The following is a 24,810-nucleotide window of genomic DNA, read 5'->3' as shown; positions in this document are numbered from 1 at the left end:
ATAGAATGAAAGAAGGGTGTACAAGATGGATAAATGATGATGGCAAAGAAACAAATATTTACGGATGCAAGTATTATGAAGTGAATTCTTCTAAACTCCACAGTAGACTCTGGCAAATCGGAAAAGGTTTTGGCTTTTCCAGCCAAGACTAAGAACTTAGATGTTTTATAACTATAAATGTGTCTCAATCAACAATCTCCGTAGTTAGAGGAGAATTCTAACTGAGAGGATGTGGTGGAGGACTACACGTTAGAGGAGAACTAGGATAATGGAGAAGCAAATACATGTTTTTGCATTTCCCTTAGTTTTTTGAAATACTTATCTCTCCATTAATGAAAAACACATTAGAGGAGCATCCCACACAGGCGTTGAGTCATTGACTGTTGGATTATGTTTGGATGTAGTGGGCAATAAACCAGCTACAAGGCATACAGTAACCAATTAGAAGATGCCAAATTGGCAACAAAAGGTTGTCCGATACAAATTTAAAGTGGCTGCAATATTCATCAAATTCCAGAACAGAACTTAGCAAATCCTTAGGCATATTTGCCTACTAGCAATATTCAACAAACTAACAAACTATATACTATTGTTTATAAATAAAAGAACTTCATAAAAAAAACACTAACAACCACCCAAATCTTCAGAACATCACAGGTGCAACCTCAAGCACGTTCACCACGAATCCTCCTTGCAAGCTGAATATCCTTTGGCATGATAGTGACACGCTTAGCATGGATGGCACACAAGTTGGTGTCTTCAAAGAGCCCAACAAGGTATGCCTCAGCAGCCTCTTGCAATGCAAGCACAGCATGACTCTGAAAACGCAGATCAGTCTGCCACCAAGACACAATTATTAGTCAAAATCCAAGCATTATTTTAAAGTTCTCCAAAACCAAAACAAAAATAACAATCCATTACCTTGAAATCCTGCGCAATTTCACGAACAAGCCTCTGGAAAGGGAGCTTCCTGATAAGCAACTCAGTACTCTTCTGGTACTTCCTAATCTCACTGTTCCATTACAAGTCAAATACATTATTAGATACCAAACACAAATATAAGTAAAAGAAAAAGAGAACACCGCCATTTTTCTCCCTCGGATTAGCAGTGTTTGCCACATACGAATTTAAAAAACTAAGTTCAGCCCAAATATTATAACAATAGCTATATGAATGCCTTCAATTGCTGATGGCAGTCATATTAGTAATGCGGGGACCTATTTACTAATGCAGGGACCTATTTGATAGAGAAAACTAGTTTCAGGGCTAATATGACTAATACTTACAACTATAAAAATCACAGTTTATCTCAAGGATGACAACTAAGGGGCTATTACATACTACATAAGCAAGCAAGCAAGCAAGACTCACCGAAGAGCAACAGTTCCAGGACGATAACGATGGGGCTTCTTCACACCACCAGTAGTTGGTGCAGACTTGCGTGCAGCCTGAAAATTAAAGGTCCACATAAAAAACAGTTAGCTCAAAATCTAAATACCAAAATAATGATCAATTACATGAATATTGGTGGTGATTATTTCAAAAAAAATACCTTGGTTGCAAGCTGCTTCCTAGGAGCCTTTCCACCAGTTGATTTACGTGCAGTTTGCTTTGTACGTGCCATCTATCATAACACCAAAACATTCACTTCAGAAAACTATAATTCTTTCAACATACTAATCAAATTAAACCAAGCATTAATCAAAATTGTGCTCAGATTCAGTCACGCATAGGACTCAATTAATACGAGAATCAACAATATAAACCTAATCTATAGCCTGGTTTCAACAATACGCGCTAATTGAAAACATTGAAACCCTAGAAAACATTAATTGAAAATACTAAGGCTACAGCTACATATTTACAATATTCGAATCAGAGAGAAATCATATAATTGAATAGAAATCACGGAATAAAATTTTTTAAATCATATAAACAATGATAATCAAATAATCGATGCAATTTGAATAAAATACAAAACCGAAAAGAAAAACGACAGAGAACAATTACGTAAGCGAACAAAAACAAACACAAACCCTAGTTTCTCAAAAACTCAGGTGAAGAAAAAAACTAACCTTGAATGCGAACTTGATCTCTTTTTCTGAAACGAAAGAATCTAAAGTTTTGAAGGGTTAAAAGATGAAGGGTTATATATATACTGTGATGATTTGATCGGACGGATATAAAGCACTTTGCTTGTGTTTTTTCGTTGGGATCGGACGGCTTCTAAGGGGTTAAGTTGTGTTTTTTTCAATTTGGATAAACGGCTATGATACCATCTGGGATACGACACGCGGATTGTGAAGTCTAATTGGTAGCTTCCTATTGGTTGGTACAATTGACAATTTTGAAAGAGAAAATAATAGTCCATGTAAATGTTATGCATGGATCATATAAAAAGTGAAAAGTTGAAGAGTTCCCATGTAGTAATCATATATTCTCTCTATAATTTGTATATAGAGTAAATTACACTGATATTTTTGAGATTTAGTGAAATTATAAAAATTATCCCTCACTTTTTATACTTACACAAACCTCCGCTATTTTTTATATTTTCATTATATTGATTATCCCTGCATAAGAAATAAGTGTAATATTTTAAACAAAAAATATGATAAATGCAATTAAGTTAAACAAAATATGATATCTTGTGGAGACAATTCCAAATAATATATGAGTCAATATTTTTTTATTATTTTTGGTTTGTTACACAATATTATATTATAAATATAAGAGCGATTTAAACATTATTTCTTTAGAAATGTTGATGTATTATGTAACCAAAAATAATAAAGATACATTGATTAGTATATTATTTGGGCTTGTCTACACAATATATCATATTTTGTTTAACTTAATTGCATTTATCATATTTTTTGTTTAAAATATTACACTTATTTCTTATGCAGGGTTGTTAGTGTAACGAAAATATAAAAACTAGCGGAGGTTTGTGTAGGTGTAGAAAAGTGATGGATAGTTTGTGTAATTTCACTAAAACTTAGGGGGTGTGAGTGTAATTTACTCTAGTATATATGATAAATTAGTCATTAAATAAGTTAGAGTATGATATTAATGTATTATTAGTGTAAATGTTATGCATGCATCACCACATTTGTATTACTTTTGTTTCAGAATTAATAGTAATTAATAAATTAATTATAGGTAATTTATTGGCAGCGTAAAAATACCTAGTTGTATATATATTAAATCCAAAAGTTGATACATATATAAAGAAAAATATGCATGTATCAATATAATATATAAACTTTACATATTGTGATTATATTATCACATAGCATTTATATTTAATTATTATTGATTTTCCAAGAAAATAATAAAAATGAATAATATATACACTAATAATACATAAATATCATACTTTCACTTATTTAATGATTAATTTATCACATATACTAATTATACAAAGAATATATGACTACTATAGGGGATTCTCTCTAGGAAGTGAAAGGGTTTGTCAAGTTCTTTAAAAAAAATGAATTTTCCAAAAATGGCAACCTTTAATTCTTTGGAATATTCTTTCCTCACTGGAATCCAATTTCTTATGTTATTTAAAGAGTAAAGAGACATGTAGATCATGAAAGATTTAATGGCTATAATAAGGTATGATAATGCATCCAGATGGATTCTTAAAAACGTGCTTATATCTTAAGAATATCAACATAATTTTTACAGTGTCAAAAGTATATTAATTGTATATTCAGCTTAACCACCAAAAAAACCCTCAACGTGATACAACACTTCATAAAATTATATACGAAATTTAGGGATACACTTTTTCTATCTCATAATCTAATTATATATTGTTGATTGAGACCATAGCTATTCTCACTTTTTGTATCACTTCATGTATCATCAACTCTGATTGGTTGAATTTTTTTATTTAAATTAAAGTTATAATTATTAAATATTTTTTGATCAATCATATCTACTAGTATATAGAGTAATACAAAACGGTAGGACAACGTATGTGATTCTATTATTCATCTCAGACTTGCACACACTCATGGCAATTGTGCATGTTAAGTCATTTAAACCACACCAAAAGGTGAAAATGTTATACAAGAGTTATCAAAATCTCTTGGTTTTTGAAAACCAAAATCTTGCTTTTAAAAACTAGAAAGGTTCCTTTCTTCTTTTTTGTTGGTTTAACAAATGGCTAATTTATTGAATGAGTCAACAAATTACAATTTGAATATAAGCTTTAAACTTCTAAATCTCCTATAGTCAACCCAATACTACTTACTAATAAGAGTTTGACACATATGTATTAAATAAAAGTTAAGTTAATTTTTGAATTTAAATTATTACTTATTGGTTTAGAACAAAAAATATATAATTATTTTGGTATAGATGATCTCTCTTCTAAATTTCTTCATACCCCTTAAAAAGAATAGGCTCTCAAAAAATAATAATTGAAAGTCATGTGAGAATTTATATCTTTGGTTATTTTGAAAACATGTTCAATTTGTAGCTTCTATCAACAGTATATGTATTATTATGAGTATATTATTTATTATTTATATCTTAACAATTATTAATTCTAAAATAAAATTAATATACTAATAAAATGATGAATAATATATTGATGGTATAATATATTAATATGGATTAAAAACTAAATATAGGTTAAATTACTTTTTTATTATTATTAACTGATTATCTGAATCAAGTAACTGGATTTTAATGGATTGGTTTAATTTGGAGTGGTTAAAAAATATTAAACTAAATCAATCCAATTGGATTTGAAGTTTATTTTATTCTGAATTTGTAACCAAACCAACATTTTAACACCCTTGCCAATATATTATCATATCAACATCATAATGCATAGACTTGGAATATTCAAACAGTTGAGGGCTGCAATTGAATATAAAATTATAATTTTATTCAAACTTTCCCTATTTTCATGTCTTAATAATTAAGTACAATGGTTGGTTCTACTTATATTCCTCAAAAATATGCTTAACTAACGCCAATTCCCTTTATTCTTCATACATAACACAACAACAAACAAATACATTGGGTTACCTAATCCAACATTAAATTTTTAAAGACTTATTTAGCTCCTTAAGTTTTTGTCTACCCAGTTTTTAAAGGCTTATTTAATTCCCTAAATCTAACTCCTGATATTTTGATTTTTCTGAAAATCTAGTATGGTTTTATATCATTAGACCAACGTTTTGTTGGTTATGTTTACCAATTTTATCATTAATTAAAAAACTCAAAATTGCCTTAAAAATATTAAATATGAGTCAAATTATTTATTTTTAACATTTTTTTATATTTACGATTGAGTGAGGATCCACTTACTCCAAGAGTAAGTTTTTTAAATTTACTCGTCATCATAATCATCAAATTCTAGAGATATCTAATGGTTTAGATCTACTTATTACTAATTCAAATCATTGGATTTCCCTATAATTCTAGATGATGAATAAATTTACAAAACTTACTTTTGGAATAAGTGGATCTCTTTCCTTTACGATTTAGTTTTAATTTGTACTAATCAAAATCAAAATGGTAGACACAAACAAAATTATAAGAACCAAATTTCCACTCTCTTGAATTTTAAAGGCGTGGTTTCAACATGGGACTTTTCTAAAATATGCGTGTGGTTTTATCTTGTTATTAACTTATTGTTATTATTCCTATATTCTAATAATAGAAGTAGCTTTTAAGATGAGGATTTATCAACGACTAAACAATTTACCTATGTTATTCTACATGTTTCTTTTCTCCTGAAGCATATCTTGTAATTCTAGTCTTGCTCTTCCTTCATTACCTTGTTTTGTGCACTCAATTCATTTTGGGGCATCACCACCATAAAGTCCATGTAAGTATTCAATTTTATCAATTATGTTTATTTCTTTTCATTTTGATATTAAGGTTTTATAATAACACCCCAATGAAATCAATGTTTTTGGTTATATTTGCAATTGCATAGAAGATATCGTAATTGTAGTTATATCAACAATATTTACTCACAAGTAATCACGATTTGAATCAACTATGTTTCTTTCTTTTCTTTTTGATATTAACGTTTCTATGATAATTCCACCAATGAAAATCAAGGTTATAACTCTATAATTTTGGTTATATCTCCAATTGCATAGAAGATATCGTAATTGTAGTTATATCAACCATATTTACTCACAAGTAATTATGATTGTGATTTTCGATTTAAAACCTTATTACTTTTTATGTGTCGTAACAATTAAGATGGTTTATGATGATGTTTGATATTGACTTGTTCTACAATGGATACTATAGCTTGTGATTGATAAATTTGGCAAGATTTCTCAAAGATGCAACAACAAGAACAACATGGTTTGGAGGCATATGATGAGAATATGAATCAAATGAAGGAACAAATGAGAATAGTTGAGGAAGAAAAAGGTAGAGGCTTGAATGAAAGAGGAACAAATGATCAAGTATTAGTTCCAAAAAGGGATATTAATATTTCAAAGCCACATTCAAGAGACCAAATGGTGATGCAAGATAACAACCTCAACAACATTGAATCATTAAAACAACATGATATCACAAAAGGTTTGGAACTTCAATTGTTTGAGAAAGATGTTTTGTTGAAGAATTTGAAGAAAGAGGTTGAAAATCTTAAATCATATGAGGCTCATGCAATGGCTATGTTTTCTGAGTATAGAAGGAAATTGCAAGAGTTGGAGTTTGAGATTGACAAAAGAAAAGAATCAGAAACTAATTTGTTTGACACATTGGTGATGCAAACAAAACAACTTGAACAAAGTAAGATTTCTCTTGAAGAGTCAAAGCTTGAGATTGGTAACCTTGAGGAAAAATTGAAGGCACTTCAAAACTTGAAAACTCACATCGAGTCCAAAGATGGCATTGTGAATGACATTTCCACAATGGAAATTGAAAAGGGTATGAAAAATGAAGGTGAAATAGGACAAAGGGAGTTGAATAATGAAGCTCAAGAGGGTAAGGACTTAACTATAGGGGCGAAAGCTTTGCTCGAAGAATTGAACATGCTCAAAAATGAATTGAAGTCGGCAACATTGGCCGAAGAGAATAGCAAAAATGCTATGGATGATTTAGCATTTGCATTGAAAGAAGTAGCAATGGAATCTAATGAGGTGAAAGCAAAATTGACCTTAAGTGAAGTGGAACTAGAGCACACGAAAGGCGATGCGGAACGTTGGAGAGCAAAGTTAGGGAGCACCGAGGAGAAGTATAAAGAGCTTTTAGATGCAACAAGAAAAGAAGCTGAAAGGTTCAAGAACACTGCTGAGAGGTTGAGATTGGAAGCTGAGGAATCACTTTTGGCATGGAGTGGAAAAGAAATCGAGTTCGTGAATTGTATTAGACGAGTCGAAGACGAAAGGGTGAACACGCAAAAAGAAACAGCTAGAGTTTTCGAGATGCTAAGAGAGGCTGAGAATAAGATTAAGGTTTCAAAAGATGAGAATCAAAAGTTGAGAGATATACTCAAACAAGCATTGAATGAAGCCAATGTAGCTAAAGGAGCTGCCGAAATTGCGAAGGCTGAGAATGCAAGGCTACATGATAGCCTTACATTGCTTGTGCAAGAGAATGAAATGCTTAAGATACATGAAGCTGCATCATTTGAGAACATCAAAGAGTTAAAGAAGTTGCTATCAGAATCATCAATAACAAAGGAAGGTGAATTAGTGAAGAAAGCAAAGACATATCATAATAACTCAACAACTGAGAAGGTGCATTCAAAGAATCTGAGCAAAACTTTTAGCCTTAATTTAAAGGACATGATATCAATCAATAAAGAAAACCACAATCATAAGCAACAACAACACAAGATGGTGAATGATGAAGCCAATGGAAATAACAAAGAAATAGAAGATTATACACTAAAGGGTTCAATATTTGATGAAGTTGATTCAACAGATTTAGAATCACACCATGATGTGCATATAGGAATTCATTCTAATGATTTTGATCATTTAGATGAATCACACTTTGATGATTCTGATGGTGAAAGGAACTCAAGAAAAAAGGGAGCTTTGTTGAGAAAATTTGGTGATCTTATAAGGAGAAGAGGAAATCTTTATCACCATAGAAAAGATTCATCCAATGAAGAACACTTGCAACAAGTTACAAACATAACCCAAGTTGCCAAATAAGAATTATTGTTGTGTTCATATAAATGCATAGGTTGTATATATTTCTCTTGTTTTGTCCTATGAATTCTATGGAATTTCGTTGTTTTTTTCAGCTTTGAACAAAAACTTGTTAGTTGTAACTAAAAACTCTGTTTGTCATAAAGTACATTATTTTTCTTCAAGTTTTGTTATCTGAATTCTCTGATAATGATTTCCTCACAATGTTAATACATTTATTTTTAGTTTTTTAAGTTAGTGATAGTTCACATGATATAATAAAGAGAAATTATAGATGATCACATCATATTAATATTATAAAAGTCGACTTGGACCAACTGGTATAACCAGTTTAACCATGAATTAGATATTTGATTGGATCGATCATATCATCTAATCAGTTTTGTATTAAAATTATGTTGATTTAATTAATTTAAGTCTAAAATCACTCATTCGAATGATATAATATATTTTAAAAATAACTAAATGATATTATTTTGAAATGAACCAAAATTTCAATCCATTTATTGTTATGTTTATTATATGTTAAGTTTAATAAATTTTAAACTTAGTAGTTTGCATTTGTTGCAATCAAAGAATTAATTATCTATTTCGTATGAACTTTTTTATTTATACTAATAGTTAGTTTTTCAATCACATCATTAGTATTAAATCTAATTTTGGACTTATTTCATATATATTCTCATCTTTAAAATTATGCATAAGTATTAAAAAGAATAAACGATTTAAAAATTTGATATTATTTCATTATAAAAATACTCACATTCTATATATGTATATTAAAAATGAATTGGGTATTTTCTGGTAAGAATTTAATATGTATAAATTTTTTACATATTAATAAATTATAAATTATTTACCATTAATTTATTAATTACAAATTGATTCTCAAAAGTAATACAAATCAAATAATAATGTGTTTACGGCGTAAAAAACTATCGGTTTGAGTGCATAGATTTTAAAACTCTCGTGTTAAAAGGTTTTTGTTTGAGAAGAAAGAGGGTTAGCATATTCTGCTAGTGTTGAAATGGGTGGAAGAAGAAGAAGAAAGGGTTTGAATGAAAACAAAGAGAATATGAAAAAGCGTTCAAAATCAATTGAACCTTCTTCAACTTCCACCATTGATCCTTATTCTTCTCGCTTCAATATTCAAAACCTTGCTTTCGATAACTATTACAAGGAACAACGAATCGTCACTTCTCAACAATGGGATTCATTCCTCAACCTTCTCAGAACTCCATTACCTTCATCTTTTCGAATCAATTCCAATACTCAATTTTCTCAAGATATTCGGTCCCAATTGGAGAATGATTTTGTGCATTCACTTCGGTTCCAGGTAAGAAAATGACTGCAATGTGATTTTTATTCGTGTTGATTTTTGATAATGTTGATTTTTCTGTGATTAATGTCTCTGTTTTTTGTTTATTCTGGATAGAGTGTTGAAGAGGATGATGTGGATCCTGTTATACCTTTGCCATGGTATCCGGAGAATTTTGCATGGCAATCGAAATTTTCGCGTATGCAGCTTAGGAAGAATCAATCACTAACGAGGTAAATTAATTCTGAAAAGGACTTTGGTGTTGGATATGTAGTTATGAATGTGCATATATCTTAGGGTTTTTGCCTCCAGTTGTATTAAATAAACTACTTGTAAATGGTACTTAGCTTTTACCTCATTCTTTGTTGTGATACAATGCTATTATTATGATATTTTTGTATATGATATCAGTTTTGTAAGGGTTGAGTAATCTTTAACTTAGAGGGTGACCTTGGCGCAATGGTAAGGTTGTTGCTTAGTAGCTATGAGGTCATAGGTTCAAATCCTGGAAACAGCCTTTCTGCTTGCAGACGTAAGGCTGTGTACGTCTACCCTCCACAAACCCCGCCTTGTGCGCGCCACCCTTTTGAGTAATCGTTAACTTACATTTGCAATTAAAGCCTAATATGTTTATAAGGAAAAATTATGTTAAGCTTTTAGGTTATAAATCTATTTGTGTATCACTGCCACAACTTAAAAATCTTGGGTCTGTCACTGAGGATATGGATGCATTATGTCAAATGGTTATCATCTAAACTGTGATGGTCATGCTTATGACTATTGCATGAGCAGAACTGGTTGGTCACACTTGACTATGTTTTTGCTCTTATTTATATCAGATTGCATGATACTGTGGATTAATTAATTGGAATTATTTGCACCTGTAATTTAGTTTTATAACTAATAAGTCAATTCCTGCTTCTCATTTATGTTAATCTCTCAGGTTTCATGAGTTCTTAAAGCTACAAAGTGAAATTGGAAATATTACAAGACAGGAAGCTGTCAGCATGGTGGGCCAGTTTACATACTGCCTGTCACAATGCATTATTGTAGAAAATGATATACTTTTATATTAGAGCACTGAATGATTTAGTGCATGGTGTTTACTTCTTGGACTTACCTTTCAAGAATTTAACTTATACGCAAATGTTTTTTTTGAAATACAGGTTCCTCCTTTGTTCTTGGATATACATTCAAATCATTTTGTACTTGACAGTAAGCAACTTATTTTGCACAACTACCTTTTGTCATTTTACCAGCTCTTCTCCTCTTTTCTTTATTTGAATGCAAATTTCAGTGATTTTAACCAATTTTCTTTTACATTGCTTCTGTTCAGTGTGTGCTGCACCTGGTTCAAAAACATTCCAATTGCTCGAGATTATACACAAATCAACTGAAGCAGGATCATTGCCTGATGGAATGGTTTGTGGCCATATAATACAGAATATTTTCTCGATTTCCTTGGTCTTGTTTTATTTGTTTGGCCAGAATAAATAATTCTATGATGATTAGCTGTCCTGATTAAGCTTCATGTGCACATTTTATTGGCTACTCTTTTTTATTCTTATAATAATCAGGTTATAGCAAATGATCTAGATATTCAAAGATGTAATCTTCTCATCCACCAAGCAAAACGACTGTGCACATCAAATCTAATCGTCACTAGTCATGAAGCTCAGAACTTCCCAGGATGTTTTTTAAACAGGAATTACGATGCAATGGAGCCTGATCAAAATATCGACCAACTGTTATTCGATCGTGTTCTATGTGATGTCCCATGCAGCGGAGATGGTACCCTTCGTAAGGCACCTGAGCTCTGGAGGAAATGGTACTCTTTTTCCTTCTTTTTTTCTCTTTATTTTCCCTCCATGCACTATATTTGTTCTATTCGTTAGGATTGATTTTGCTTGTATGCAGGAACACTGGGACAGGAAATGGGCTTCATAACCTACAAGTTCTAATTGTTGTTCGAGGTCTGTTTTGTTTTTTTTCCTACTTGTTTTAGGGCATTCACATTTTTGGGCTTGTTTTGATGTTTCCCTTTGAGATTTATTGATGCATGGCAGATTAGCTGGGACAATCATTATTATGTTTTAGTTTACTGGATATGGAATTTGTATTATGCTGATAAAAAGGCCATCTAGGGTAAAACTAAAACAGACATATTCTCAATTATGAATTTATGATCTTCACGTGTAAAATGAGGATATGTTTTTACTTTATTGGATAGGGAAGTGTATTGAAGAAGAAAGGCGTTCTTTACACCATGGAATAATTTTTATTGTTTTAGTTTAAACTGACTGCCTCTTGTTGCCTTGGTTTTAATTTTTTGATGAATGATGGTGACGGATCAATGTTGCAAACTACTGCTTTTTATTGTCTTAGCCGAATGCATATGAATTAGGGCTAATGACACTTAGATTGTAAGATGATTTTGCCTAAATCAGCCGCTATTTTGAATTTCTCAGGCTTATCTTTACTTAAAGTTGGTGGAAGACTGGTTTATTCAACCTGCTCAATGAATCCTATTGAGAATGAAGCCGTGGTTGCAGAGGTAATCAGCCTTGAATGCTCTGTATTTATTTTCTATGCCAGTCATGCTATCCATAAGATCTAGTAAACACCCATACTTTGTATGTAAATTTGATTTATTCCATTAACGCATTTTTTTGAAATCTCAAATACCAAGTTTTGGAACATCAAGGGTCAATTGCTTGATGTTGGTACTTGGTAGAGAGCATGCCTTTGGAAACTTGACTTTGATTTGAAGAAGGTATTTAATAGCAACACACAATTTGATTAATGGAAGATAACTGTTGGGATAATATGGTTTTGGAGCAATCTATCAATAGTACAGGGTCGTCACTTGCATCTATCCTCTTGCATTCACCTCATTCATGCTTTTGTTATTTAATAAATAACATCCATTCTTTATTCTTGCTAGTTAAAATAAAGCTTGCTCAGATTTTGGTTATGAGTTTGTGATTATGAAGGAAAAAGTCCACCTGAGATGTTGTTTATTATACTTAGTATATAACATATAAAGTTGTTTTTTGCTTATGACAAAACTTAGGTACTTTAGGTGCTCATTATGAGGTGACTAGAACATGGGACACGGCACATGTTATGTTTTCGTTGGTGAACAACATCACAAACACCTAAAGACCTTTACCTATGTTGTCTCCTTTTGTTTATTGTATAATATGAGACTATTAGTTTTATCTTTTATTTAAAAAGGCTGGGATTTTAAGTTCAATCTTGATGTCATTTACAAAATCCTGACAATTCTCCCAACTAACAAGATGGCCTATAGTAGAATTTCCCAACCCTAAACAAAGGAATTTCCTCATAGTTCTCTTTATTTTATGAGCCATAACCATGGAATATGAAATAGGGAGATGAAATAAATAGAGGGATGTTGAGCTAACAAGAATGAACAAGACTATAATGGTGATCCAACCACCCATAGAAAATAAGGCACCCTGTTATGACTTAAGCCCCACCCAAAGGACTAGTCTATTAGGCGGGAGAGTCTCTCGCCCTCATGACTTAAGTACCACATTGAGCTTCCTTTTTCACTCAATGTGGGACACATGCACACCCTTCCAACAAACTAACCGCATGAATATCTGTCAGACCAACGGACCATAAAGAATTGCCTCTAGTTACATTATATTAGTTACAAACTAACTGGTGTGGTTAACTAAGTAGCCTGAGTATTGCTTGCTTCATCTGACAGGCTACCGCCTACCGGATCATAGAAGAACTACCTCTAGCTAAATTATTAGTTACAAACTAACTGATCTGGTTAACTAAGTAGCTCGAGCAATGCTTGCATCATCTGGGTCAGGAGCTGAAGTGGCTTGGTTTTATAGTTGGCAATAAGGCATGAGGTTTACCTCCCAAGATGATGCCAAGATAAGTGAGAGGCCATTGAAGAGGTTGACACTGACAGCTGTTTTAGTTTTTATTTCAGTAAGGGGCTAGGCTCTTAATTTATTTTTTCTCCTACTTTTCTAATATATTGCAGGTTTTGAGGAGGTCTGGAGGATCTGTTGAACTTGTTGATGTCTCTAGTGAGCTTCCCCAACTTATTCGTCGGCCAGGTCTTAAGAAATGGAAGGTTTGTGATTTCTTCTATCATTTATTTTGTTCGGTTGTCAGAGTTTTGAGGTTATTACATATAATGTCAAGAGATAGATGTCTTGATTGGCTTACACATGACAATGTTGAGTTGATCATGTATGGCATTCTGGATTTTAGGAATAGAAAATGCCCTCTATACTTGTGAATGAACTATTCCAATTTTCTTGCATGTGTCAACTGGAAGGGTTTTGAAGGAAAGTTGTCTATGTGGTGCTTTCCTTGTTTACTAATTTGGTGATGGATTTGAACTGTGTTAGTTTTTTAGTGGCTTACTCTTTAAACATGTCTCATTTGGATGTCAATCTAGTTATTTCAGTGTCATCTTCATGGCAAAACATTGAGTTTCAAACTTTTTGAAGAGAAAATTCTAATGTTCACTCCCACTTGAACATACATTTCCAGAACAAGTTGTGTGTAGTTATGTTCATATCCTCAAATGTAAGTTTGTTATGCAGCTGATCTGAAAGTGTACTTTTGAGTTTCAGGTATCTGACAAGGGTTTGTGGTTGGTCTCTTGCAAAGATGTTCCCAAGTCTCATAGAACTGTAATTCTGCCTAGCATGTTTCCAGCTGGCGGTAGTTATCAGGATGCTGTCGGCATTGGAGATGATACTACTGGTGATGCTAATGGAAATTCTGAAGATGTTCAAGCAGTGGAGAATCCTGTGATGCATGAGTTTACTGAGGAAGTTTCTGATTTCCCTCTAGAGCATTGCATGAGGTTAGTGCCCCACGATCAGAACACTGGAGCCTTCTTTATTGCCGTGTTACAGAAAGTTTCTCCTCTGCCTGGTAATGTCTTATATGATTTCAGTTGTTTCTATATCTCTCAACTTTTTGATAAAGATAGTCAAGGAATTGTGCTGAACATGGGGAATAACTCCTCCAAGCAATTTGGAACTGTTTTACTTTTTGCCTTTTTTATGTATATTCTGATACACAGGCATTTGCTTGCCATAATAGATTTGTGATTCATTCCTCTTTTGCAGCATTTCAGGTAAGACCTAGAAAAGAAGTTGATAATCAACATGTAGAACCAGCAGGCCAGAGGAATGAGCATGCACAAGAGTTGCAAATTAATCTATCAGAAAGTAAACATAAAGAGGTTTCGGAAGCTGTTTCAGGGGCTAATATGAACGACAATGAACCCAATGCAGCAGATTCAGAAGTTAGCCCTGTTACCTGCGAAGAAGGGGATTCCAATGGGCCCCAAGAACCCCATGATGTAGAAAACATAGCAAAGATTACTCCAGGCAACAGAAAGTTGCAGAGTCGAGGCAAATGGAGAGGCATTGACCCTGTTGTCTTCTTCAAAGATGAAGTAATTATTAACAGCATAAAAGCATTTTATGGTATTGACGAGAAGTTTCCATTTGATGGTCATCTTGTTACACGAAACAGTGATACAAGCCATGTGAAAAGAATTTACTATGTCTCCAAGTCAGTGAAGGATGTTCTTGAGTTGAACTTCTCAGTTGGGCAGCAACTTAAAATTACTTCTGTTGGCCTGAAGATTTTTGTAAGTATAATTTATTGTCAAATAACTTCTGCAGCCTCCTTAGTTTACATAAAAGTGAAATCAATGCAATAGAGAGAGTAATAAGTAACCTATAAGGGCAAAGGCAGGCAAAGAATTATCACATGCTACATGATAGATCTCTATTCTCTATCATCAAGTATAATTTGGTGACTTAAATTTATGCAAGTTTGTTCAAAATCAATGATGGAGATTCTTCCACGAATGTAGAGGCTTATTGAGTAGGTAAAAGGAGTAGTTCTAGCCATATAGGCAAAGAACTAAGTGTAGGCAACCTGTGTTTGATTATCGAAGTATAATGTATAAACATTTGAATACTTTTGATATTGAAGTAGTGCAGAGTTGATTATTTCTATTTCTGGTTTCCGGGAATCAATTTGAAATGCATGTCAAGTTGTACTGGATAAGAATCGTGTAATCTTCTGTACTCTGATTTCATTTTAACATGATAATTGGTATGGACTATATTGTAGTAATCTCTATAGTTCCTTCAGAACTTTCTTAAAAACCTTTTCAATCAAAAAACACTTTCTTAAACACGATTACATCTGCAATGAAAAATGTGTACATTTGTCAGCTCTTGACATTAGCGAGGAATGAGTTATTTGATTAATTTGACATGAATAATTGAATGACATATACTTGCCTTCATTGTCATCCTTGTACAGGAAAGACAAACGTCACTGGCAGGTATCTCTGCATCATGTGCTTTTCGGATATCATCTGAAGGATTGCCCCTTGTTCTCCCTCACATCACCAAACAGATTCTACGTGCGTCTCCTATAGACTTCAAACATCTTCTGCAATATAGAGCTGTAAAATTTGCAGATTTTGTTGATGCCGAGTTTGGTGAGAGAGCGGCAAACTTAATGCCAGGCTGTTGTGTCATAGTTTTGGGTGAAGGTATGTACTACCATGATGTAGAGGACGTGATTTTAAATTGCAGTTGTTTCCGTGTTTGTGGTTATGTTGCAGTTAGCCTGTTACCATCATGGTGGAAAAGTACGGTTGTCACAAATGCAATTGCAATGTGGATGCAGAGACTATCAAAACTGCAAACAATTGCAATTGTCAATGGCAATTTAAAATATTGAGGATAAATGCTCATTGATTTGACTTTGTATGTGATCTCCTTCTTTTGCAGGGAATAGAGCTCCTACAAAGACCCTCGAAGTGGATAAATCAACAATAGCCATTGGATGCTGGAAGGGTGGGGCGACTTTGACCCTGATGGTTACTGAACTGGATCGCCAAGAACTGCTCGAAAGGTTTTTAACGCGTTTAGACACAGAAAAGGACTCCATGCATGGGAGCAACCTTTCTGACAACACTGAAGACGATGTACTGCACTCAAACGGTAAAGATGATGTCGAAGCTAATGGGTGTTAGAAGCGAGTAGTTCCCGGATATTGATTATGCTACCACTTTGTGTAATCAAACTAGATTTTTACTTCTTAGACATGGCTCCCATACTTATGAGCATTTACATTGTGTTTTTTGTAACATTAAATCTTTAGGGTTCTTATTCATGTAGCCGATTCTACCTAGTGAGATAAAGTCCCGGTTGTTGTTGTAGTAATCTTTAGGGTTAAGGGTGTCTACCACATCACAGGGTTAGAGTATAAGCCCTTGAACATTGTTCGGGGATTGAGTTCCTTCTATAAAGGTCGAATTAGACCTTGAAAAATATAAACCCAAATTTTGGATTTGATTTATTTGTTGATGCAAATACAAAAAGAAAAAAGAGAACAGCTTTAGAAAAGTGAAAGCAATTTGCAAAAAGAATGAATGGCAGTACCATTACCACCACCCTAATATCTTCTCTCTCTACTCTACCTCCTTACAAAATTAGCAGTGTTATCATGACTGAGTGATGGTGAGATACATAAGCATCGGTGTAAGTCATTATTTCTTTTTTCCTTCAAAATATAACTTGCAAACAACCTTTTGAAGAAATATTACTTGCACTTTGATCAATCGCAACACCCGTAAAAAAATTCAAATCACCAAGGTATTTTATTTTAAAGGTTTGATACAAAAAGTTTGTTTGAAAGAATCAATTTCATTACTAAAGCAGCGAAGGAGTTTCACTTTCCGATGTGAGACTTTTAGCAAGGTAAAAACATTACCCAATTATACACTTTTAATATGTAGAAGAGACAAGTATTTGCTATTTGGATTCTGATGTGTTGTTGTTGGATTCTTATATGTTTCAGCCTATCCAGAAACCCAGAAAAGGAAACTGAAAAACAAAATATAGTTCACATGCACTTAAGCTTATTTTGTTAAAAGCTGCTTCATATTGAAACATAGATGACTAAGAACAATAAATACATAACTTCCACAATAGCATAACAAGGGGTGGTGGCGCAGTTGGCTAGCGCGTAGGTCTCATAGCTACTGAGTAATCCTGAGGTCGAGAGTTCGAGCCTCTCTCACCCCATTTTTATTTTATTCTTCTACACTTTCAACAAAATAACAAGCCTGGGAAATAATTCTCTTAATTTATAGCTACAAAATATGAGATGAACCCGTCATATAGTGCACGTAAGGAATGAAAAGAAAAAAGCTTGAACATAGGGCAGCATAAAGCTTATCCTGTGTGTAAACACTTCGATTAAGGGTAAAATATGTCAGACTTATGTCACGAACATATTATCTAACTTATAATAGGTTAGGTTAAACTTATTTTGTGAACAAGTTAAACTCACGTTTTTGAAAAACATATTTAGTTTAACAAGTCAGAGTGTATGACATCCAAAATATCTATAAAGCCTAACAGATCGTCTATTTAATTATATTATATGATAATATTTATATTATACAATTTTATTATGAGTATTATTATTATATATGTATATAATTTCAATATAAAAATATATACAAAAATATAATTTAATTGTTAGGATTAAAAAAGACTAGTAAAAAATTATGAATATTAGCCTATTTAAACCTATATATGATACCTTAATTCAAGCTTATATAGTATAACAAACCTTTAAATAGGTTAGTAGAACAAATCAGAATTTAAAAAATGTAAGACTTAGGCTTTTAAAAAGTCAGATTTAGGCTTTTAAAAGGTCAGATTTAGGCTTTTAAAGGATCAGACTTAAGCTTTTAAAATGCAAGGACAATGATTTAAGTATACATCCAACAAGACACTAGAGAAAATTATTAATATTTAATGACAGATAATATAAAAAACAATGATAGTTAGTGAGAATTTGAATCTATCCCAAATAATAAGAGCACTATGACACACAATTAAGTGGAGTTTGATAGACATTTAAAGAGATAACAATACAAAACATAAAAGTATGATTATATATTTGGCATACTTTATGAATACAACAAAATAGAACATGAGAATAAAAATATAACATTTTGATTCCACAAGAACATAATTGGACATCATATTTCATACTACCTTATTCTGTACACGTGTCAAACACTACCTTTAATTAATTATTAAAATCACAACTTTAACATTAATCATGCATAGGAGTTTGAAACCTCGGAGCTATGTGAATTGTAATATTAAATTTGTAAGATTCATTTGTGGGTGTATTCATAATATATATTAGATAATATTTATGATGTTGGTACAGCATGATCCGACCTTAGCTCAGTTGGTAGAGCGGAGGACTGTAGTTATAATAAAAGCTGGTATCCTTAGGTCGCTGGTTCGAATCCGGCAGGTCGGAATTTTTTTCTCTAATTCAAATATTGGTTCCAATCCCGGCATGTACGGGTAGTGGCTCATCGTTTTAAAATAGGAGAGCATTACTCGTATGGGTACTCCCTTGTGGATTTTTTGTGGGTATTTCTTAGTACCCGTGAGTTTCCTATATTATAAATAAATTTCTAATTTTATACTTCTATTATGTTTAAAATGATATGAAACTTAATTATTTTTATGTTTTTTGATTGAATATTTGAAAAAAATACTAAATCTATTTGTGTTTCCTATTTGTGTGATTTATTGTTTCTATTTCCTTAACAAAAAATTATATATTTTCTTTGCAAGACATGTGTCTTTCTACACATAGTGTAATGAAGGTTAGGATAATGTACCTTTTACTTTAATTAAAAATAATATAGTAATCATATAAATAATGTGTAGTTGTGGACACGAGTACCATAACACTCATACCTGCATGTATGTGCTACGAGTATTTTTAAAATCTCGTTTGTAAATCCACGGTACCCTTTTGACATGTACCCATACGTGTTTTACCTACAGGTACCTACCTGTACAAGTTTTTTTGCTATCCCTAAGTCTTACTACACTTTTTCGCATTTTCCTAATAAAAATAAAGTTAATACCCAAAATACCCGTTCATTTGAGCTGGTAATCTTTTTTCAAATTGAAATGAAATGCTCAATATTTTTTGGGTAAAAAAGTCCCAAACATCACACCAATATGTGCTCTAACTCAAATATGAGCTGAAATTAGGTCAGAGGGAGAAGAGAATCCGAGGTGGGAAATACTCTGGCTTAAATACTTTATCTTAGTTCCAGATTTGTATCTAAAGTGAGAAGATTCTCTAATAAATAAATGACCCGTTTCAACATTATCACAAATCATTAATTAATCTCACCTAAGACTTGCATATGTTTAAAAAAATACAAGTTGCTATAGTATATGGCTTGCAATTTTATGGCCATGTTTTTTCTTTTCTTTTTCTTTTTTAATCTCGTGACATTCTTGATGTTAGTTCTATGCAACTTGGCATTGATTTTTCCCACTTCAAAAGACCAAACTAACCAAAAGGACAAAAATCTACTGTCTCAAACCCTATCCCAAACATTGTCCTAGATCAATCATTTTATGCCACATTAGTTAAAAAAATTAAATATTTATAATTTTATCAATTTTTTTTCATTGTGATTGATTAGGGACGTGATTGGGGGCAAAGTTGGGGACATCAAATCCCCATCATGAGCAAAAAGTAGCTTCTTGTGAGATAATCTCCCTCTTTTTTCAGATATATATACTAACCTTCTTATGATAAACTTTTGTTATATATATTAAAGGTTTGACAAAATTTTACAATGATCATCTTATTGAATACTTAACATAACATTTACCTTTTATTATGATTAGTTATATATAGCATCAAATATACTTAGACAAATTTGATTCACATAGTTGATCGCAACTAATAAAACTAAAAACATAGTTGTTGTTTTTATCATAGAACTCTATTCCATGAACCTTCATCAAAGTAAGATGCCTTGCAAATCCATGCACACCCCGAAAGGGACAGAAATTTAGGTGAAGGTACACTTCATTACTGCATTATTATTTTCAACTAACAGAAAATTTGGTATGATTAAATATGTAAAGATTTTCTGACATTAAAAGGTTTGTTTCCGAATTAAGTTTTGAAAAAAAATCAGAAAACTATCATCTTACAAATGTATTTAATAACTCTCAATATTCTTTTTATTTTCCTTCATTTTTAAAACCCAACTAGCTCCAAATGAGTCACTTTTTATCTTGGGAAATGAAGAATGGTTGTTGTCACAATAAATTAAAGAAAAACTGGAGAAAAAAAAGGCTAGTTGTGGTCATTTTTAAAATTTTGAAGGGATAATTTTGTCAAAAGAATTAAGTAGTGGATTCTGTCTTAGTTGCCAAAAACATTTTTAGCAGAAACAATAAAGTTAAAGAATTTAAAAAAATTGCCCTAAACATACTCTTCACACTTGCAAGTTGCAACTTACTTGGTTTCAATTTCTTTGATCAAAATCACCTTTGCTTTTTCTCTCCATCACTTTCAACCGTTAATGTTTTGTTTAGTAGAGAAATTCAACATTCTGCCCCTCTTTTCTCTTTTCCAAATTCCACACGGTACAAGAGCAGATAAGTTATTTTTGAGTACTCGCAAAAATAACTTATAAGTAAGGATAAATATCTCGTAACCTCCCGATAACAAGAGAAACAACTTTACGGTCAAACTCACCCTTTAGAAATAACTTATTTTTCAGGTTTTTTTTACATCTTGCCCTTCAATCAAAAGTCTCATATCACCATAAAGTAACACCACCAAAGGTTCACAACCATTTACATTTGCTTCCAACTACCAAATATCTCAATTTAGGTTTTAGACTTGAGCATCAGGGTTTGTTTGTAAGTTGAATTTTGAAAGAAAATGAAATGAAATGGAAGACTTCAGAACTATGAAATACACTTACAGATAACTCTAAAGTCTTCCATTTTCCTTCTTTCATCTCCAAAACTCGACTCGCAAACAGACCCTTACTTGTTCAGTTTATTCGCACTTGGCCTAAAAGATGAACATATGCAGAGCCTAGCAACTGTATCTTAACATTAAACACACTAACTGCCAAATACTAACCTTCATTTCCCATCACTGGCTTGATAATAAACCTTTATAACATGAAACAATTACGGTGAAAATTTCTTATGTGAGATGATATTCTTCTGTGATGTTCCTACTATGAGTCTTGTCCTTGAACATGGACACCCAATAAAGTGATGATTAATCTATATAGCTTTTAGTTGTGTATGAATTAAGTAAGGGTTGAGAACCCTTCATAATAGGTGCCACTAATCTTGCTTATTGATCATAATTCATGTATTATTTTGATTGTGATAATGAAGTTAATCTCTAACAAAAAAACAAGGAACCAAAATAAATAAACATATAACTATGAATACAATATGCATCTATGGTCTAATGTACTAGTGAAACTAAAACCACTCTAGTTTAAAATTGCAATATACATAGCAATTACAACCACAATTATTCAGTTCCTCACTACAATCATGATCGCATTAGCTGCATTTCTCAAATGAAAGTACCACAACAATTTTACCTGCAACTGCGATTTTCTTTGTGAGTAATAAGGTGTCCGAAGCCGATAGCAGCAACATATCGATCCTTTCGATGCAGAGAGATCACCTAATTTCGTAAAATCCCTTCAAACAAAAGTGTTTTCCACATATCATACACGAACAGAGATTATCTGTCCCCAAGGCTATCTCATTATCTACCAATCAGATTTTAACAAGTAATATAAAAATGTTACGTTTTGTTTTTAAAGATTTTTTTATTTATGTGGCAATATCCGATGAGCCGGGATAGGGAAAGACAGCCTTCGGGACATGTGATCTCAAACTCATGTTAAATGGATGGCAAATCCAAAGAGGTAAAACTATCCAATTTATCCAAATCATCAAAGAACCTATCACCATCAAAATCATCAACAAAACAATTACCAAATTCAGTGAATTCGAAATCATTTATCAACATTGGATCTTCATCTACCTCAACCGCGACCGCAATCGCCGACTTCTTCCCTTTCTCAACATCATCCACAGCAAGAGCAGGCATGTGACCCTCAAATAGGGCAATGTGTCCGAACAACTTATCCTTCCTCGAAAAAGTGGTCCCACACGAACATTTCCACTTAGAACATTCACCACATTGCTTCATGTGGCTCCTCAAATCCGAAAGCACCGAGAAATTCTTCTTATGACAACGGTTACACGAATACATCTTCGGACAATGGCTCCGTTTGAAATGATTCTTCACGCAAACAATCGATTTCAACGCCTTGAACTTCTTATGCCCCTTGTTCCTATTGCAACCTTCAAAAGGACACGAGAACTGAGTCGCCACACCACGGCGGCGCGTGGAAGACACTGAACCTTCATCCTCCGTCGGTAACGGCTTCGCCAACGCTTCCGGCGTCTTGAACTTGTTCCCGTGAGCTCTCATATGCATCCTCAAATTCGCATCTCGCCTGAAACCCTTCCCGCAAATCTCGCAGAAGTGAGTGTGTTCCGCGAGCAGTTCCACGGCGTCGAGCTCCACGATTTCGCAATCGCCACCGCCACCGCCGCCGTCGAAATCTTCCACACCGTTTTCATCATGAACCTCGATTTTCAAATTCTTACCCTTATCTAAGATCGGTTTAGTAACCGGCGCTTCCGGTGGATCCGGTAATTTAGCATCGACGGAGATTAGAGCGGCACCGTTGACTATTAATTGGTGAATGGAAGAAACGACGTCGTTTGAGACAGATGTCAATTGGTGATTGGTTAGAAGGGTGTGGGTATTGATGGAGTGGGATAGGAAGTGATGTAGAGAATCCAATCGGGTTTTGATGATGAAGAGGTTATGAAGTGGGACCCGATTAGATGGATTCGGATTCGGATCCGGGTCGTGGGTTTGAAAAAGTGGTATTAAGGAATTGGGACTCTGCATTGGGTTCAAATGAATGTTCAAGTGTTTGAGAGAGAATGAGAGAGTTGAAATAAGGATGAAGAAGAAGAAAGAAAGAAAGAAAGAAAGACAGACGTAATGTTCACGTTATAACAATTATTAATTAAATCCTTTTATTTTATGTTCACAAAAAATAGGTGGATGCAAGATGGTCAACCTAGCAAATGTAAATTATTTAGTAGAGTTTAAGATCTACCCCTTCATAGTTAACTAGTAGGAGACCCGTGCGTTCGCACGGGTAATAATATGTATTGCATGAATTTAATTAAATAGTGATTACATAACTTGTTAAATGAAATGTCACTGAGAAATACTTAGTAAAATATGTTTTATAGTAAAGCAATACTAATGTAAAGATTGTTGTACAATGTATTGAACCTGTAATGTTAAAGGAAAGAAACATGTTAGAAAAAGTTGAATGAATTTAGATGATATTTTTAAAAGGAGAATATAAGTAAAGATTAACTCATAAACCTTGTTTTGTATATATCTGATTGTTGATATAAAGTTGTTGTACAATATGATATTCATTCTGTTATTATAAAGAAATGTAATAGTTAGAAATAAATATTTCAAACATAATGTAAAATAAGTTGTAGAATACCTGTTAAAGATTTTGGAAAACTTCTTTATAAACGACATTTGTCGTTTTCTTCAATGGTTTACCATCTTTGTCATGTATCAATATCTTCAATCCCTTTTTGCCCTGTACTCTTGAAACAGCTACGTACAACTGACCATGACTGAATACTGGTCTAGGTAAATATAACCCCACACTCTCTAGTGACTGACCTTGCGATTTGTTAATTGTCATAGCGTATGACACAATTATAGGGAACTGTCTTCTAATAAGCATGAAAGGCCATGGAGATTGGGATGGTGACATTGATAACCTAGGAATGTAAGTGATATTTCCAATGTTTTTTCCAGACATTATTTTTGCCTCAAGTACATGATTAGCCATCTTCGTAACCACCAACCTTGTACCGTTACATAACCCTTCAGACTGATCTAAATTCCTCAATAACATAATTGGGGTGCCTACTTTCAGCTTGATCTTATGATTTGGAAGGCCTGATGTTGAAAGTGAATTTAGAAATTCAGGAGTTAATATGTTGAATGTTTCATTGTCATTAGCATCAGACATATCAACTTCATCTGAGCTCAAGTATTCTTTTTCATCGCCTGTAAATATACATTAGAATAGTTATTAATATGAATGTAATAAATTTAATACATTTAACATAATGTGTATGGTTAACGTGCATTATTGTTGATATATACGTGGCACTAAACATGATACCTTTTTCAAGTTGACACTAGTAGGAGACCCGTGCGTTCGCACGGGTAATAATATGTATTGCATGAATTTAATTAAATAGTGATTACATAACTTGT

General features: G+C 32.8%; 4 protein-coding genes and 2 non-coding genes across 7 annotated transcripts; 4 read left to right on the top strand and 2 right to left on the bottom strand.

Annotated features, from left to right (window-relative positions):
• On the bottom strand, positions 430-2,200 carry LOC109343683 (histone H3.3). Its single transcript, XM_019582098.1, has 5 exons — positions 2,076-2,200; positions 1,553-1,624; positions 1,372-1,448; positions 922-1,012; positions 430-836 (listed from the first exon to the last, which is right to left on the bottom strand). Exons 2-5 carry the CDS (start codon positions 1,622-1,624, stop codon positions 666-668), a joined length of 411 nt encoding a protein of 136 aa, XP_019437643.1. The 5' UTR covers positions 2,076-2,200; the 3' UTR covers positions 430-665.
• On the top strand, positions 5,627-8,277 carry LOC109343680 (putative WEB family protein At1g65010, chloroplastic). Its single transcript, XM_019582093.1, has 2 exons — positions 5,627-5,858; positions 6,292-8,277. The coding sequence occupies exon 2, from the start codon at positions 6,327-6,329 to the stop codon at positions 8,154-8,156; it is 1,830 nt and encodes a 609-aa protein (XP_019437638.1). The 5' UTR covers positions 5,627-5,858; positions 6,292-6,326; the 3' UTR covers positions 8,157-8,277.
• On the top strand, positions 9,159-16,728 carry LOC109343679 (tRNA (cytosine(34)-C(5))-methyltransferase-like). Of its 2 annotated transcripts, none has more exons than XM_019582091.1 (14): positions 9,159-9,489; positions 9,589-9,704; positions 10,415-10,481; positions 10,638-10,686; positions 10,808-10,893; positions 11,049-11,299; positions 11,389-11,444; positions 11,940-12,025; positions 13,502-13,594; positions 14,103-14,409; positions 14,742-15,136; positions 15,823-16,057; positions 16,299-16,543; positions 16,587-16,728. In XM_019582091.1, exons 1-13 carry the CDS (start codon positions 9,181-9,183, stop codon positions 16,541-16,543), a joined length of 2,295 nt encoding a protein of 764 aa, XP_019437636.1. In that variant the 5' UTR covers positions 9,159-9,180; the 3' UTR covers positions 16,587-16,728. The 2 variants fall into 2 exon arrangements, with proteins under 2 accessions (XP_019437636.1, XP_019437635.1); XM_019582090.1 differs by having other exon boundaries at positions 14,607-15,136.
• On the top strand, positions 17,513-17,597 carry TRNAM-CAU. The gene is given in 2 exon segments: positions 17,513-17,550; positions 17,562-17,597. It is a non-coding gene; the product is annotated as a tRNA-Met (tRNA).
• On the top strand, positions 18,769-18,858 carry TRNAY-GUA. Its single transcript is given in 2 exon segments — positions 18,769-18,805; positions 18,823-18,858. It is a non-coding gene; the product is annotated as a tRNA-Tyr (tRNA).
• LOC109343681 (protein SENSITIVE TO PROTON RHIZOTOXICITY 1-like) lies at positions 21,809-23,469 on the bottom strand. The gene has a single exon (XM_019582094.1). It carries the CDS (start codon positions 23,392-23,394, stop codon positions 22,309-22,311), a length of 1,086 nt encoding a protein of 361 aa, XP_019437639.1. The 5' UTR covers positions 23,395-23,469; the 3' UTR covers positions 21,809-22,308.

This window comes from Lupinus angustifolius, chromosome LG03 (genome assembly GCF_001865875.1).
Source record: "Lupinus angustifolius cultivar Tanjil chromosome LG03, LupAngTanjil_v1.0, whole genome shotgun sequence".
Classification (NCBI taxonomy): Eukaryota; Viridiplantae; Streptophyta; class Magnoliopsida; order Fabales; family Fabaceae; genus Lupinus; species Lupinus angustifolius.
This window is presented reverse-complemented; position numbering and strand designations above follow the sequence as displayed.

What these genes read in the sequence shown, in the direction of transcription:
- LOC109343683 (XM_019582098.1), bottom strand. Translation starts at nt 1,624, where the DNA reads ATGGCACGTACAAAGCAAACTGCACGTAAATCAACTGGTGGAAAGGCT. An exon ending in GGAAGCAGCTTGCAACCAAG is followed by an intron (nt 1,449 to 1,552) that starts GTATTTTTTTTG and finishes TTTAATTTTCAG; the next exon opens with GCTGCACGCAAGTCTGCACC. An exon ending in AAATTGCGCAGGATTTCAAG is followed by an intron (nt 837 to 921) that starts GTAATGGATTGT and finishes TCTTGGTGGCAG; the next exon opens with ACTGATCTGCGTTTTCAGAG.
- LOC109343680 (XM_019582093.1), top strand. Translation starts at nt 6,327, where the DNA reads ATGCAACAACAAGAACAACATGGTTTGGAGGCATATGATGAGAATATG.
- LOC109343679 (XM_019582090.1), top strand. Translation starts at nt 9,181, where the DNA reads ATGGGTGGAAGAAGAAGAAGAAAGGGTTTGAATGAAAACAAAGAGAAT. An exon ending in AGTTCTAATTGTTGTTCGAG is followed by an intron (nt 11,445 to 11,939) that starts GTCTGTTTTGTT and finishes TGAATTTCTCAG; the next exon opens with GCTTATCTTTACTTAAAGTT. An exon ending in TGTCATAGTTTTGGGTGAAG is followed by an intron (nt 16,058 to 16,298) that starts GTATGTACTACC and finishes CTTCTTTTGCAG; the next exon opens with GGAATAGAGCTCCTACAAAG.
- LOC109343681 (XM_019582094.1), bottom strand. Translation starts at nt 23,394, where the DNA reads ATGCAGAGTCCCAATTCCTTAATACCACTTTTTCAAACCCACGACCCG.